The following is an 18,201-nucleotide window of genomic DNA, read 5'->3' as shown; positions in this document are numbered from 1 at the left end:
GCCAGACGGAAGCCACTCCTCAGTTAAAGGCACAAGACAGCCCGCTTGCCAAAAGGCACCTGAAGGACTCTCAGACCATGAGAAACAATAGTATCTGGTCTGATGAAACCAAGATTGACCTCTTTGTCCTGAATGCCCAGCGTCACGTCTAAAGGAAACCTGGCATTATCCCTACGGTGCAGCATGGTGGCGGCAGCATCATGCCTTGGGGATGTTTTTCAGTGGCAGAGACTGGGAGACTAATCAGGGTCGAGGGGAAAGATGAACGGAGCAAAGTACAGAGAGATCTTTGATGAAAACCTGCTCCAGAGTGCTCAGGACTTCAGACTGGGGCGAAGGTTCACCTTCCAACAGAACAGTGACCCTAAGCACACAGCCAAGACAACACAGGATTGGCTTCGGGACAAGTCTCTGAATGTCCTTGAGTGGCCCAACCAGAGCCCGGACTTGAACCCAATCGAACATCTCTGGAGAGACCTGAAAATTGCTGTGTAACAACACTCCCCATCCAACCTGACAGAGCTTGAGAGGATCTGCAGAGAAGAATGGGAGAAACTCCCAAAATACAGGTGTGCCAAGCTTGTAACGTCATACTCAAGAAGACTCGAGGCTGTGATCGCTGCCAAATATGCTTCAAACAAAGTACTGAGTAAAGGGTCTTAATACTTATGGAAATGTGATATTTCATTTTTTAAAATATATTTTTTACTTGCAAAATTGTCTAAAAACCTTTATCATTATGGGGTATTGTGTGTAGATTTATGAGGGGGGGAAACTATGCAATCCATTTTAGAATAAGGCTGTCACGTAACAAAATGTGTCAAATGTAAAGGGGTCTGAACACTTTCCGAATGCACTGTAAATGACGAAATGCAAATGTAATCATATTCAAGCAGAAACATGCACACACTTTTAGAAATATCAATATTTATTTTCAATATTAATTTCAATGAAATAACCACAAGCAAAAATAATCACAGGATAGGTTGAGTGAAAAATGCTAAATCCTTTGGAATCAAACTAATTGGGACTTATTATTTCTTAATTGTATGCTATCTAGATCTCCACAGGGATTCAAACCAGTATTGACTTTTCACAGAAACATTCTCATGATTTTTCCTGAAAACCACAACAACATTATTCAGATTAAAAAAAGATTAATAATCTTACATCAGAATAATGTGAATAAATGTAAAACCCTGTGAACAACTCCCTCACAGAAATGTACGCACACAGAAAAACTAGACACGATACCATGTTCATGCCGTAAATCTTGTACACATCTCTCCTCCAACGCTTATCCTCGTGGTTGTTGGTAGCATAGCTGCAAATGCACAGACAGCAGGATAATTTTGTCCATGTTCTGAACACTGTAGTCAAGAAAGCAATTCTTTGTCCACAGGAGTGTCCATGCATATTCATTGCGTTCCTATAGCACCACTTTGTTCATAATAAAGGTTTTCTTTTCAAGCATTATATGCTGACTTTGTCACCTGTCCAATAAGTTAGCGGCCTGCTATGTATTCCCTAGTGATGGAGTATCATGTATGGTGACTACTGTCGAATCGCTGATTCTGCTTTGTTGCTCCAAGTTGTTTTGGTCCAGGCTGTTTAGTTCCACTCGGGGCAGCCGGAATCCATTTTCGGACATACTACTTGACAGCGCAAAGCTCCCCAAGGGCATGCTGGTCTGCACTGTAGAAGAGGACATCTTCTGTCGAGGTGGCCCTTTGGAGCCTGTACCCAGCACTCTGGACGCATGTGTCCGCCTGGTGAAGGGTTAAATACATATAAAGATCCATCTTAGGGCCCTGAGTTTAACCTGATAATATAACTTGTCAAAGTCCTCACTATAGCAAAATATATTATACATTGCATTTTAAAATTCGAGTTCATTTCTAATGACTAATCACAACAAGTCAATACCATCTGGATGAGCAGAACATATACACCCAATAAAACATTTGATAAAACACAATTGAGTTGGTATAGCACAGTTATCCTATGAGATCCATAACATTTTATGAAGCATCAGGATCACCAGTGTGCAGGAGTTTTGCTTCATATTCAGTGTTTTCAGTTTTTCTCCATGCACCTTCTAGGACTATAGGTGTGTGAGTTTACTTTTCAATTGTACAGCCCTCGAAGAACCAATCACACACATCTGTCGGAGATACTTGCCCGCAAGTCATTTTCGAGCATGTCAAACTTCCTCACACTTGTGAGCAGGGGAATGTGGTGAGATATCTCACTGATAATATCAGAGATATCTTGTTTTGATATCTCACAGTGGGATATGGCCAACTCCCATATCGCACATCCTCTCAGAAGAATGCATAGTATGCACGAAAGAATGCGCAGTCACGTCTAGCCGGTAGAACCTCATAAAAGTTTGAGGGGTTTGCCAAAAAAGCCTCATCGTAAATCTCCTGCAATGAGATTCCTGTTAAACAGTGCCCAATATAATAGCTTCCACAATCCAATGTGATAACCATTGATGGGAGAAGGGCCTTCCCTTGCAGGGAGGCACCCAGGACACAAAGAGTTGGTTGCTCTTGCGCAAAGCTCTTGTTCTATCCAAAAATATATGTGCAACGCGCATACTGGACACAAACGGTGGAACCGTTCTTCTTTGGTCGAAGGGAAAGGCGGTGGGTGTAAAACCACAAGCTCCAAGGCAAGAAAATTGTTATTGCCCTGACCTTAGGCATCAAGGCAGGGTTGGGCAACAAGGAAACCTTGGAAAAGCCCCGGGAAAACTGTAGGCACTCACTCTCTTTGCAAATGTAAAAACAGTGTTAAAGGACATATATCTCCACACTTTCCAGCAGCTAAAAAGTCTGGACGTAAGCGATGTGCCCCTTCATGAAACAACATAACAGGGGGTGTTTTCCCACCATGTTATTGTTGAAGCCTATATGATAGGCCGAGAAAGCGGCTAGATAGACCTTAACAGTGGATAAAGCCTTCCCCCTGTTCATAAGGTCCTGCAAAAAGCATAACACCTCGGATACAGGACATTGGTAAGGAATTATCTGTTTTTGGTCACACCACTTCTAAAAAAATGCACCACTTGTTTTCACGCAGCTGGCGTGTAGAAGGGGCCCTGGCACTCTGTATAGTCAATGACTCAAAGAGGCAGGCCTGTCACATCCAGATTGAACCTCATAGCCAGGCCCAGAGGGCCATGGGTGTTGCAGGTGAGGGTGGACAATGTCTCAGTTCACTTGGGTCAGAATATCCCTGTATAACGAGAGTTGCCAGGGCTCATCGTACAGCAGGATAATGATCTCTGCTAACCAGAGCTTGCATGGCCATCGGGGGGCTGCCAAGATGAGAAACAAGCCTTCTTCTCTCACTCTGACTAGACTGGGGAGTATGAGGCTTTAGGAGAAGATGTGTTTCACCACTTGGGGATGGTTTCCATTCCCTGTGATGATGAATCCCTCTGGACAATAAGTCCGCTCCTACATTCAGCACGCCCAGGACATGAGTCGCACATAGTGAAAGTAATTGTGCTCTGCTCCACAGATCACTAACCTCGTTTTGGATGAAGTGTTCTACTTCAACGAGTCAGCAGCTCTGGATGTTCTACTTACCCCGGACCAGGCCCTGATCCCCGTGACTCGAAAGAGGAAACGGCGGCAAAAGAGAGGCAAGCGAAGGCGGTGAGATTACGTCGGTGAGCATGTAGACCACCAATGCCCTGTTTTGTTGGCAAACGTGCAGTTACTGGAGAAAAACCGGATAATCTCTGTTCGAGACTAAACTATCAACGGGTCCTGAAAAACTGTAGTATCCTATGTTTCTCGGAGTCGTGGCTGAACGAGGACATGGATATACAACTCGCTGGTTTTTATCTGCGTTGTCAAGACCGGACGGCAGACTTGGGTAAGGCGAGAGTGGGAGAGGTGTGTCTGTTTGTTAACAACAGCTGGTGTGTGATCTCTAACGTTACGGAAGTCTCAAGTTTTTGATTCCCTGAGTTAGAATAACGCATGATAAGCTGCAGACCATATTATTTACCAAGAGAGTTTATGTATATTTTTGGTAGCTGTCTATTTATCACAACGAACCGATGCTGACACTAAGACCGCACTCAATGAGCTGTATAGGGCCATAAGCAAAGAAGAAAATGAAAATTCAGAGGCAGTGTTTCTCATGGCCGTTGATTTTAATGCAGTAAAACTGAAATCCGTTTTAACTCATTTTTTTACCAGCATGTCACCTGTGCAACTAGAGGCAACAAAACTCTAGATCAACTTTACTCCACAAACAGAAACACATAAAAGGCCCTCCCTTTGGCAAATCAGACCATAACTCTATCCTTCTGATTCCTGCTTACAAGCAAAAACTCAAACAGGAAGTACCAGTGATGCAGAAGACAAGAGCTGAAAAACCTGCGCTTGGCAGCGTAACCTTGCAGCACACCTGTGAACAGTTGAACCTGAAAACAGATCAAGTCGTGCTGAGCAGCCAAGAGTACTACTCTTCATGATGAGGAAGAGAGATGAGAATGACCAGAAGTCAGGCGAGTGGCTCTTCAGTATGAATGGAGGGGCTCATCTTTTTTGCCACTAGACCTGTCTGTCTCCGACACACATGTGTGTGTATGATTGTTCTTTGAGCTTCTAGAGATTCTGGTGAATCGCACTGTGAGATTTCGAAAACAAATTATTGAAAGGGAACCTGCAATGGCTGACTGTGTCACTGAGCATGTAATTAAGGGCTATTTATATGAAATGCAGCCTGACCTGTTGTATGTCCTCAGGATGACAAGTAGTATGGTTAGAAGGATAATGATCCCGATGACAATGACAGCAATCATAGCCCCTGAACCTGGGGAAATGAGCAAAATGAGAGGTAATAATGTTATTTGTTTGTGAGATTGAATGGTCATTTAGTATACTGTCATCAACATTCGTTCGTCAGCCATCTTGCATGCTGCCTCTCATTGTTGATAGCATTGTTGGGAGGGATTGTAGATGTATCCTTTAGTGAAAGGGAGTTTCAGTTGTTACCACTCCCTTGCAGTACATCTTGATTAGATTGTGTGACGCACTGGGATGTTATTTATAAGCACATGCTTATCTTAACTAGGGCTATAATTTCCTATTGATTTAAAATTTCACAGGGGAGGTGTTAAATGATTACTACTACTTGGTGTCATTGTGAAACTATTACAAATAGTGTATTTCACTTCTGAAATGTAACAAAAAGGGCAAATAAAATGGTGCTAACAAACAGTTCCCACACACACCAGCCAGGTCACATACAGTACACATGCATGCACGCACACAACACACACACACACACACACACACACACACACACACACACACACACACACACACACACACACACACACACACACACACACACACACACACACACACACACACACACACACACACACACACACACACACACACACACACACACACACACACACTTACTCTGAGTGAGTATTTGTTCTTTGGACTTGGTGGTGATTGTGGTATTGGAGAATATTGTAGTGAAGTTGGTCACAGGTGAGACAGTTGAAGTCATCTTCAACAATATCCTGTGCAGACAGAGAAAACATTCAGCGTGTCATCTGATGATTCCGGGACCTGCAGTAAACCTTCACAGGAAACCTTCACAAACCTTCACATTGATGATTAGGATTCCCTCTAACTACAGTTGGGTGCATTAAAAAGGTACAAACTTGTCATGCAAAGAGGATACTGTATATCTACAATAAAATCCCACATTTCATATATAAAATGTGAAAAATGATTACATAGGTAATTGCTAGATGATTGCTAATGAACTTGGCGTCACCCTGCGAGAGAGTGGTTATTGTTGGATGATTGATAATGAACTTAGGGTTTGGTGTCACCCTGCAGAGAGTCTGTCACATTAACGATGTGCCTGCAGCATAGGCATTTTGAAATCTAAGCATGGAGCCTATTCAGTCATAGGAATTATATGAAAATTTACATGAGTCAGAGTCATTAACGTCCTACATTTTATGAGTTCAAGAGCCACCTGAGGAACGCCAGAAAGACAGAATACAAGTGGGTGGAATGAATTAATGAACACATGCCAAAAGCCACTGGAATGAAGTTGCCCTACCTTGGGCACCCATTTAGGCTATACCTGAGCATGAACCATATTGTATAATGGAGTGGTGATACAGTACCATAGAAATATCATCAATTATATTTGTATCGGTGATACTGTGTGTTTCTCTTCGTTCCCGTGTATCGTTCATTTCCCAGAAAACAAGATTACAGTCGCATGTTTGACTGACAGGCCCTGATCAAAATAAAAATAACCTTGTTTACGTCATATCCTCTGTCTGTTACCTTGGTGCAGATTATACAACATACAGTGCCTTGCGAAAGTATTCGGCCCCCTTGAACTTTGCGACCTTTTGCCACATTTCAGGCTTCAAACATAAAGATATAAAACTGTATTTTTTTTCCCATCAATTTTAACCATCTTCCCTGTGAAGAGTCAACAACAAGTGGGACACAATCTTTGGGACACAATCTTTGGGACACAATTTTTCCGTTTTTGATTTGTTAAAAAAGTTTGAAATATCCAATAAATGTCGTTCCACTTCATGATTGTGTCCCACTTGTTGTTGATTCTTCACAAAAAAATACAGTTTTATATCTTTATGTTTGAAGCCTGAAATGTGGCAAAAGGTCGCAAAGTTCAAGGGGGGCGAATACTTTCGCAAGGCACTGTATTTTACAACATATTGTGCATCACTCGAAACGTTAAACATCCATTTTTTCCCCCCCAAGAATGCCTATCTGAAATGCAGACAAAATGATGACATTGTGAAGATGATGGACACTGTGGACACCTACACGAAACAAAATGTGCAGACGTTAAAGATCTGTGATGTCATAGTAAATATGGATGGAATATTTCCGTGGCCTTCCACATGACAAGGCGAAAGCTGCAATTAGTCACCATATTTTTTAATTAATTCACTTGGTTAAAATGATCTTATCTACGTATCATGTTGGTGAAGTGATCATCGATCGTCAATTGTCAACAAGTGTTGCAGCCAAAACACTGTTGAGAATTGAGTTACATAGATATGCAGAACAATACAGATGATACTGTCAGTGCTATCTCTTTTGGCACGAAACCTTCCCATTATTTCCTTTTGAAATTCCCTTTCTAAATGCTGGTTTAAAAACTGTTGTTAATAAATGCTTAACAGATTATTTATTTTTTTGTGAGGAAAGCGAGCACATTTCTATTTTATTTTCGAGGGGCATCCGTTAAACATAGAATTGAGTTTGTATGGCCTTAGCTATATACAGTGTTTCACTGAGTAGACACGGGACATGGATGTCTCCCTTTTACTCTAGAGATTGAGTGCTTTGTAGTTTATCTTGTCTAGCCCCTTGTCTCGCTTTCACTCTGCCTCATTCATGATTTGACCTTTGACCAGATCTTTGTAGTAGAAAATAAGTATCAGATATATTTATTTAAAAAATGAGATCATAAACAGCGGGGGAAATGAATGGAGATATGCATAATGCTCCAAGCATGGGTATTCCTTGCCAATCAAGTTCACATTGCTGTGTCATGCGGTTGCATAGCCATTCGCCGCGCACTCCCTTCTAGAAAGTCAGTTTATGAGTCGAGAAACTGCTTATTTTCTTCAGAAGTTCATAATGTTAGGATTTCAAAGCTACAGTGCATTAGGAAAGTATTCAGACCCCTTTTCCACATTTTGTTACAGCCTTATTTTAAAATGGATTAAATTGTTTTTTCCCCTCATCAATCTAGACATAATACCCCATAATGACAAAGAGAAAGCAGGTTTTTAGACATTTTTGCAAATGTATACTTTAAAAAAAAATGCCTTATTTAGATAAGTATTCAGACCCTTTGCTATGAGGCTCGAAATTGAGCTCAGGTGAATCCTGTTTCCATTTGTCATCCTTGAGATGTTTCTAAAACTTGATTGGAGTTGTAAATTCAATTGATTGGACATGTTTTGGCAAGGCACACATCTGTGTGGTCCCACAGTTGACAGTGCATGTCAGAGCAGAAACCAAGGTCGAAGGAATTGTCCGTAGAGCTCAGAGTGTCACACCCTGAACTGTTTCACCTGTCTTTGTGATTGTCTCCACCCCCCTCCAGGTTTCACCCATCTTCCCCTTTATCCCCCGTGTATTTATACCTGTGTTCTCTGTCTGACCCTGAGCCTGCCTGCCTGCCGTACATGTACCAATTTCCCCACCTCTGGATTACTGACCTCTGCTTGACCTGACCCTGAGCCTGCCCGCCGTCCTGTACCTTTGCCCCTGTTGCTGTAATAAACATTGTTACTTCGACACGGTCTGCATCTGGGTCTTACCTTGATACCTGATACCTTGATACCATGATTGTGTCGAGGCACAGATCTGGGAAGGGTACCAAAAAATATTTTTCAGCATTGAAGGTCCCCAAGAACACAGTGGCCTCCATCATTCTTAAATGGAAGAACCACCAAGACTCTTCCTAGAGCTGGCCAATTGGGGGAGAAGGGCTTTGGTCAGGGAGATGTCCAAGAACCCGATGATTACACTGACAAAGCTCCAGAGTTCCTCTTTGGAGATGGGGGAACCTTCCAGAAGGACAACCATCTCTACAGCACTCCACCAATCAGGCCATTATGGTAGAGTGGTCAGATGGAAGCCACTCCTCAGTAAAAGGCACATGACAGCCCGCTTGGAGTTTGCCAAAAGACACCTAATGGACTCGCAGACCATGAGAAACAAGATTCTCTGGTCTGATGAAACCAAGATTGAACTCTTTGGCAGGAATGCCAAGCGTCACATCTGGAGGAAACCTGGCACCATCCCTACTGTGAAGCATCATGCTGTGGGGATGTTTTTCAGCTGCAGGGACTGGGAGACCAGGTTCGAGGAAAAGATGAACGGAGCAAAAAGTACAGAAAGGACCTCGGTGAAAACCTGCTCCAGAGCTCTCAGTAGCTCAGACTGGGGCGAAGGTTCACCTTCCAACAGGACAACGATCCTAAACACACAGCCAAGACAACGCAGGACAAGTCTCTGAATGTCCTTAAGTGGCCCAGCCAGAGCCCAGACTTGAACCCGATCGAACATCATAGCTGTGCAGCAACACTCCCTATCCAACCTGACAGAGCTTAAGAGGATCTGCAGAGAAGAATAGGAGCAACTCCCAAAATACAGGTGTAAGACTTGAGGCTGTAATCACAGCCAAAGGTGCTTCAGCAAAGTACTGAGTAAAGGGTCTGAATACTTAAGTAAATATGATATTTCAGTTTTTTATTTGTAATAAATTTGCTCCATTTTCTAAGAACATGTTTCTGCTCATCATTATGGGGTATTGTGTGCAGATTGATGTGGGGAAACAACAATTGAATCAATTTTAGAATAAGGCTGTAATGTAACAAAATGTGGAAAAAGTAAAGGGGTCTGAATACTTTCCGATTGCACTATATATATGATATTATGGAGAACAAATTAATAGTCTCAAATCTCATGTTGGGTGGTTGAGCTAGCGCCCTATTGACCCCCCATTTATCTGAACAGGTGCTTCAAAAGAGAACAAGATTTGCATTGGCTATAAAAAGCTCAGAACCCTGGAACACGGAAGATCAGACTCTGTTCCACTAGTACTACTCCCGCGCACATTCTCACACACACGTGCATGCTCATATGCACGGATGCCTGCTTGCACACACGCACACACACACACACACACTCACACACTCACAGAATCAAAAAGCCAGCACCATTCCTAGCTGATTACATTCAAATGGATTCACCACCACAATTTCATAACAGCAATTATATTTCCCGCGCTGGGAGTGTAGCTGCCTCCTCTACTGATGCAAAGCCTCGTAGAACTGTTCAGGGGCAGGACCAGGGAGGCTCCACGTCAGTTTTCCATAAATCCAAACTACTGTCCAGAGTGATGAACATGTTGGCAGTGAGTCTAGTCTAGTCTCTGCTTCACCTCTATCAGCATAACAACCTCATAGCAACTTCCCCCCGATATAACATTGTATGGACAGATCCCAGATCAGCACTGAGTCTCCATACAGCATGGCCTCTAGCGAATGAGATCATGTTGCATTTCACACACAGATCTGAAGTGTTTAAAAGTCTCCGTAGTGACTGACTTTATATTGTAAAAGAATCACAATTTAACTGGGATATTATTTGCATTCAGTCCAACCCTTATGAATCAACAACCATTCATGTCATCATGCTAGCCCTCATTTCATATAACTTTACAGTGCTTATAAGTGCAAAGGAGAACAATTATCCTATAATGCCAGATCCTATTCCTTCTCAAGATCTTTTGTTGACGTTCTCAATGCTTAGTAAGACACCCTTGCTCTAACAAAACCTCAATAACGTAATAGAAAAGTGAGTTGAAGGATCAGTGGTACACCTCCTTGGTGAACCATTATCTGTGTTGCCCATGGGTAAGACTGAATCAAATAATATTGTTGTTGTCTAACTTAGGGTATATTAACGTGACTTAAGTTAGCATTTGTTGACAGCAGCCAAGTAAACAAATGGATTGCTTGTCTCTTGTCCAAAGGAAGCAGATGTGTCATTTTGCAATTTGGGTGAACTGTCCCTTTATCAACCATTTTTGGTGTTGCCCACGGTTATGATGGAACCAAGACAGTATTGCCATCTCAGCCAGTATCTGAGATTTATTTAAAACCCCTCAGGTTAAAAGAGTCCAATGCCCAACACTATCCCAACTACCTCTGTGACAGCCTGTGTCATATCCTACTAAGCAAGGTATAACTATAGGCTACTGATCTGATTCTGGACCTGTCTTAACAACCACAAAACAAACTAAAACTCATCACCACAATATTTAAAAGCTGGCTCCAGACCAGTGCTTCCGGGAACTCTCTGCCTGGTGACAACACCCACTGCCAGGTTCACTCAGAGGTCAGCAGTCAGAATTTCACTTCCAGGGCCACTCTAGGATGACATCCGCATGGCTTTCCCATTAAACTCAACTGATGCCAAACAGAGAGTTGTGATCTGTACAGCTGGAATTAGATTGGGCCATTGGTACAAATGAATACATTTTGACTATCAACTTTGTGAAACAATATCTGAGCCAACTGACAAATAGTCTTATTTTCAGAAACAGAAAAAAATAGGCCAAGATTTACCTCAGCTAATGTTTCCAATTCCAATTTTGCCACACTTCATCTGTCTCCTAACTCTGCAGCAAACATCACACAACTCTCTCATGTTGACTCAACATTAGGTCATGGGCGATTACTGATGACATACTCTATTTATCAGCTTTGCTATTTACTGAGGTAACAGCCATTGATAACTTATGGATCACATGCTGTATAGGTGAGTCACAGACGTTCTAGGGATATTCTCTGGACGTTTGGAGATCAATAAGCAACCATATGCCATTGCTATTGAAACATTGAGAACATTTGCTCAACTGTAGCACAGTAGGCCAGCAGTGACAAAACCTGGTTAAACTAGACTGAACACTGCATTGCATTAACCAGGCTAGCAATGACCTACCTTACACCTGAACTTATTCAACAACCAACCCACTGGGCAAAAACAGGTTGAAACAACATTGTTTCCACGTATTTTTTTTAACCAAAATCCATGTGATGACGTTGAATCAACTTGGAAAACTGATTGGATTTGCAAAAAGTCATCAACGCAAGGGCATTTCGTCTTTTTTCCACCAAACTTTTAACCTACATTCAATGACACGGTGAAGTTTTTTTTTGTTGATTTCACATTGAATTCATGTTACTCAACCAAATGGAAATCAAAACTAGACATTGAACTGACGTCTGTGCCCAGTGGAAATAATCCACTGAACACAAACTCGACTGTAAACTCTGACTTCAACTGTGCCTTTTGTTCTATTTGCTGTTCTTCCTCTTTTCCACCCATACTTCTCTCTAACCCCTCTGTTACCCTTCCAGCCGCATGTGTGTTGTTCCACAAACCACAAACCCCCATTGTAAGCACAATATCCTCTCCATTTCCCTCTGCAAACAAATCATGTTTTATTGTTCTTTTCATACAATTGACTTCCAACAGACAAGCGCCGCAATACAATTTAGTTTCCTCTATTTTTTTTTTAAATGTCCAGATTTAACCCACAGTACAGTGAGCAACCTTAATCAAACGAAGGTCTGAGTCAATATTGAACCAGTCAATATGGCACAGGTGCACCTAGTCGTTCCACTCTTCATATAAGGGCATAAAGCAATAACGTCGGCAATGTTTCATTGGTTCCTAGTTTTCCACTGCAGGTTTGATTAATTGTCACCTACAGCCCACTTTTCAGGCCCCGGTGGCTTGATCCTTGAAGAGCACCATCTAGGCCCCAGGCACTCAACCATTTAAACATTGCCTTTACTGAGAGTCGCAAGATCACTGCTTCTAGAAGTGATGAGAATGTATTGTATCCAAATCCAAAATCAGGGTGATATTTAATCTTGCAATTCAGTTATGTAAAACATTAAGAACTTATCTGTAATGGAAACATGTATTAAATGTATCAACATAGGGATTTCTGGCACTTCCTGTATATCCACTGAGTTTACAAAACATTAAGAACACCTGCTGTTCACCTGGTGAATCCAACTCAATATTAAGAAGGTGTTCTTGATGTTTTGTAAACAAATATATATACACAAACGTATGTGGACACCCCTTCAAATGAGTGAATTAGGCTATTTCAGCCACATCGTTGCTGACAGGTCTATAAAATCTAACATATATACAGCACCAGTCAACAGTTTGGACAGGCCTACTCATTCAAGGATGTATCTTTATTTGTACTATGTTCTACATTGTAGAATAATAGTTAAGACATCAAAACTATGAAATAACACATATGGAATCATGTAGTAACCAAAAATGTGTTAAACAAATCAAAATATATTTATATTTCAGATTCTTCAAAGTAGTCACCCTTTGCCTTGATGACAGCATTTGCACATTCTTGGCATTCTCTCAACCAACTTCACCTGGAATGCTTTTCCAATAGTCTTGAAGGAGTTCCCACATATACTGAGCACATGTTGTCTGCTTTTCCTTCAATCTGCGGTCCAACTCATCCCAAACTATCTCAATTGGGTTGAGGTTGGGTGATTGTGGAGGCCAGGTCATCTGATGCAGCACTCCATCACTCTTCTTATTGGTCAAATAGCCCTTACACAGCCTGGAGGTGTGTTGGGTCATTGTCCTGTTGAAAAACAAAGGATAGTCCCACTAAGCTCAAACCATACGGGATGGCGTATCACTGCAGAATGCTTTGGTAGCCATGCTGGTCAAGTGAGCCTTGAATTCTAAATAAATCACAGACAGTGTCACCAGCAAAGCACCACCACACCTCATCCTCCATGCTTCACGGTGGGAACCACACATGCAGAGATCATCCGTTCACATACTCTGCATCTCAAAGACACTGCGGTTGAAACCAAACATCTCAAATTTTGACTCATCAATTCCACCGGTCTAATGTCCATTTCTCATGTTTCTTGGCCCAACCAAGTCTCTTCTTCTTATTGGTGTCCTTTAGTAGTGGTTTCTTTGAAGCAATGCGACCATGAAGGCCTGATTCACACAGTCGGAACATTTGATGTTGAGATGTGTCTATTCCTTGAACTCTTAAGCATTTATTTGAGCTGCAATTTCCGAGGCTGGTAACTCTAATGAACTTATCCTCTGCAGCAGCAGAGGTAACTCTGGTTCTTCCTGTGGCGGTCCTCATGAGAGCCAGTTTCGTCACAGTGCTTGATGGTGTTTGCGACAGCACTTGAAGAAACTTTCAAAGTTCTTTAAATTTTCCGGGTTAACTGACCTATGTGTTATTTCATAGTTTTAATGTCTTCACTTACAATGTTGAAAATAGTAAAAAGAAAGAAAAACCCTTGAATGAGTAGTTGTGTCCAAACTTTGACTGGTACTATGGTACTATATGTATATATATATATATATATATATATATATATATATATATTCAAGAGTTTTTCTTTATTTTTACTATTTTCTGCATATATATATATACATATATATATGCTCGAGCACACAGCCATGCAATCTCCATAGACATACATTGGCAGTAGAATGGCCTTACTGAAGAGCTCAGTGACTTTCAACATGGCACCGTCATATATATATATATATATATATATATATATATATATATATTATTTTATTTTTTTCACATACTGTCCATCAGTAGTCAATTTTATATATATATATGAAATTGACTACTGATGGACAGTATGTGACAAAAATATATTTACAGGATTCCACAAAATGAGACTTCCAACGATGAACTGTGCCACCAACAAGACGTTCATCTGGTACGATCTAACACTATTCATTTGATATTAGGCACATAATGAGTTCATAAAACCACTTAAATATAATGGCACTGTGTGTAGAATGGCATCCTCAAAAAAGTCAAGGACTCGATTACCTTTTCTGTAGCAACTGGAGAGAACCAAGGACAGCAGAATGGCAGGGCACTGATCTACTTTTAGAACAATGCTGAGAGGAAGCAGTCTTCATATACAAGAACATGTACACATTAAGCTATGTACTGTAATTACACAGTACATCTTGTCATTTCAATGTGAAACAAATATGCTATATGGGAATAATTGTTGATTGTAAAATATTTTTACTGCTTTCATAAGAAAGATTGACCCCAAAATTTGAATGAATAATGAAAGATTTCATCATTCATTCATCCCTGTATGTTTTTGATTTTGATGACCTATGTCATGACATGTTTACAAAATAATAACACAACATATTCCACCCTCTGTGAATGATATATGTCCAAAAAGTGAAAACTTATTTTCAGAAAAAGTCATCTCATAACGCTACCTTGTCAGTCTCTATCCCAAAGCATTGATCTTTCCCAGTCCCCTTCAACAAACAACGTGGTGATAAGCGCCCCAGTAACGTTATTCCCATGAATCAGGCATCCGACCCAGACAGGAAGAGTGAGAACGAGACATCAAACTTTTTGTCTCAGCCGTATTAGCAGCGCAACTAGTATTCCAAATCCTTACTTCCCCTCTCTGGAATGTTAGCTATTCTGGCTTCGGCATTCCACCTGAGACTCACCTGCTGCTTGTCGGTCGCCACGTCGTCTAGGACTTACACCCCCCCTCCATCCCCCATCCCCTTGCGAGTTCTAGCCCACTCCCAGATTAGCTTGTCTGTGAGCCAGTGTAGTAACTAACTCACATAAAGACACCACAGAGACCCGGCAGACTGGTAGAGACAGAGTATATGGGGAAGAAAGTGCTCACCTGTCTCAGATTTTCTGTCCCAGACGTTTCTTCCAGGAGCCTCAGAAGAAGCACCTGCCCCCCACTCCCTCAGCCACAGGGGACATAGTCCACTCAGGAATCCGTCGAAGCTGGGGGGAGGGGATTGGAGCAGAGAGAAGTGGGCTACTTTGCCAAACGAAGTAGAAAAAAATGTTTTATTTGAAAGTGGAAAGCGTTCAAAAAGTCAGACGACCCGCAGAAACGACACACTTCACGCACAGAGTTGGAAGAAGACAAAACACAACAGAATGTTGGTTGGTTGGATGGTTTCTGTTGCTTCTCGGTGGAGTGTTGTGTGGAGTCTGGACGCCACGCTGCATGGTAACTGTAATTCTGAGCAGCTGGTTTTTCAGGTCCGACTGCCTGGCCCTAGGCGTGCCTTGGCCACTGCTGCATGCATTGATTAAAGCGACGCTCCTCCAGTCTCAGGGTGCCTGCCTAGCTATATACCTCTGCTCCAGCCTGCCTGTCTCAAATCCCTGGAGTTCTCAATTGCATCCAGAGGGTGCGGCTTTGTGTGTGTGTATCATTGTGTGTGTGTGTGTGTGTGTATCATTGTGTGTGTGTGTGTGTGTGTGTGTGTGTGTGTGTGTGTGTGTGTGTGTGTGTGTGTGTGTGTGTGTGTGTGTGTGTGTGTGTGTGTGTGTGTGTGTGTGTGTGTGTGTGTGTGTGTGTGTGTGTGCCCCAACCTCGAAAGACAAAAACCATTACAGTCCATGTAAGGATGGCAGTTATGCTGTAACTCTGTAAATGCAGCGTGTGTCTTTGTCTGTGTGTGTTAGTGTGTCTGTATGTTCATTGTATGAAGTCTCTCTGAAATGTTCCATTACCCGTAACTTCAAGGAATTAATGGATGTTTTGGATTGGTCACTAACTAAATGACTAAAACAATCAAAATAATGTAAAGTGTCTTCAGAAAGTATTCATACCTGACTTATTCCACATTTTGCAGTGTTACAGCCTGAATAGAAAATGTATTAAATATTATAAATATACCCATCTACAGTACACACATTACACCATAATGACAAAGTGAAAACATTTTTTTTTTAGAAATGTCTGTACATTTCTTGAAAATGAAATACAGAAATATCTAATTTACATTAGTATTAACACCCACGAGTCAATACATGCTAGAATCACCTTCGGGAGCAATTACAGCTGTGAGTCTTTCTGGGTAAGTCTCCATGAACTTTGCACACCACAATATTTGCACATTATAATTGTTTTTATTCTTTGAGCTCTGTCAAGTTGGTTGTTCACTGCTAGACAGCCATTTTCAACTCTTCCCATAGATTTTCAAACGGTTTTAAGTAAAAAACTGTAAGCAACTCCAGTGTATATTTGGCCTTGTGTTCTAATGAAGTTATTGTCCTGCTGAAAGTTGAAGTTGTGTCCAAGTGTCTGTTGGAAAGCAGACTGAACCAGGTTTTCCTCTAATCCCTAGTCCTTGCCAAAGACAAGCATACACATAACATGATGCAGCCACTACCATTCTTGAAAATATGAAGAGTGGTACTCGGTGATGTGTTGTGTTGAATTTGCCCCAAACATAACGTTTTGTATTCAGGACATAAAGTTAATCTCTTTGCCAGATATTTTGCAGTTTTACTTTAGTGCCTTATCACAAAACAGGATGCATCGTTTAGAATATTTGTTTTATGTACAGGCTTCCTTCTTTTCACTTTGTCATTTATGTTATTAGTATTGTGGAGTAACTACAACATTGTTGATCCATCCTATTTTCTCTTACCACAGCCATTAAACTCTTTAACTGTTTTAATCCCTGAGTGGTTTCCTTCCTTTTCAGCAACTCAGTTAGGAATCACATCCGTATCTTTGTCACGTGGTGTATTGATACACTATCCAACGTATAACTCATAACTTCACCATGCTCAAAGGGATATTCAATGTCTGCTTTTTATTGTGTCTTTACCCATCTACCAATAGGTGCCCTTCTTTGCGAGGCATGTGTAGGTGTGGGGTACCGAGATGGGGTAGTCATTAAAAAAATAATTGTAAACATTATTATTGCACACAGAGACCATGCAACTTATTATGTGACTGATTAAGCAACTTTTTACTCCTGAACTTACTGAATTTAGGCTTGCCATAGCAACATGGCTGAATACTTACTGACTCATGACATTTCAGCTATTCTTCTTTAATTTATGGGGTTACGTTATGGGGTATTGTGTGTAGGCCAGTGACACAACATCTCAATTTAATCCATTTTAAATTCAGGCTGTAACAAAGCAAAATGTGGAGAAAGTCAAGGGGTGTGTATACTTCCTGAAGGCACTGTATGTAATGGCATGCCTGTTCCCTTTCAGAAAGCCACTGCCCTCACCCCATGGGGGATATTCATTACTAAGACAAACAGCCTCAATGAAAGGCTTGCCCAAGAAGTGTCTCGCAGAATGGAAACATGTTTTCTCTCTCTGGGAAGAATTGTCTTTTCTCTCCTCCTTTCTCCTCTCTTCTCACCAGATCCAATGACAGGCAGCAATGGCTTTCCTAGCCTTGCCAACTATTCAAAAGACACGCTAGCTGTTAGCCTCATGTTACCTGCAGACCTGGGTTCAAATACTATTCTAAATATTTCAAAAACTTTTTAGCGTTTCCTCTAACCTTTCTGGAGTACAAAATGGGTGGGGTTTTCAGTTTGGTAACTATTCTATTGATCCGTTAAACCAGGCAAACTCAATCAAGCCCAGATGAAGTAGTTGAAATGATTTCAAATAGTATTTGAACCCACGTCTGTTTACCTGTGGAGGCTAGGTTGAGGCTCTACCCTTATGGAAAAAACACATGAATGTGATCACGTGTGATCTTAT

General features: G+C 41.4%; 1 protein-coding gene across 1 annotated transcript; it reads right to left on the bottom strand.

Annotated features, from left to right (window-relative positions):
- Positions 1 to 896: 896 nt before the first annotated feature.
- LOC118368540 (uncharacterized) lies at positions 897 to 17,732 on the bottom strand. Its single transcript, XM_052495678.1, has 5 exons — positions 17,715 to 17,732; positions 15,156 to 15,181; positions 5,457 to 5,563; positions 4,755 to 4,839; positions 897 to 1,769 (listed from the first exon to the last, which is right to left on the bottom strand). The coding sequence occupies exons 1-5, from the start codon at positions 17,730 to 17,732 to the stop codon at positions 1,517 to 1,519; spliced, it is 489 nt and encodes a 162-aa protein (XP_052351638.1). The 3' UTR covers positions 897 to 1,516.
- Between the last annotated feature and the right edge of the window lie 469 nt (positions 17,733 to 18,201).

The sequence above is a fragment of the Oncorhynchus keta genome, chromosome 35 (assembly GCF_023373465.1).
Source record: "Oncorhynchus keta strain PuntledgeMale-10-30-2019 chromosome 35, Oket_V2, whole genome shotgun sequence".
Lineage (NCBI taxonomy): Eukaryota > Metazoa > Chordata > Actinopteri > Salmoniformes > Salmonidae > Oncorhynchus > Oncorhynchus keta.
Note: the sequence above shows the minus strand (reverse complement) of the source record. Positions and strands in the feature narration are given on the sequence as shown.

What these genes read in the sequence shown, in the direction of transcription:
- LOC118368540 (XM_052495678.1), bottom strand. An exon ending in TGGCGACCGACAAGCAGCAG is followed by an intron (nt 5,564 to 15,155) that starts GTGAGTCTCAGG and finishes CTGTCTGCACAG; the next exon opens with GATATTGTTGAAGATGACTT. An exon ending in AGAACAAATACTCACTCAGA is followed by an intron (nt 4,840 to 5,456) that starts GTAAGTGTGTGT and finishes TCATTTCCCCAG; the next exon opens with GTTCAGGGGCTATGATTGCT.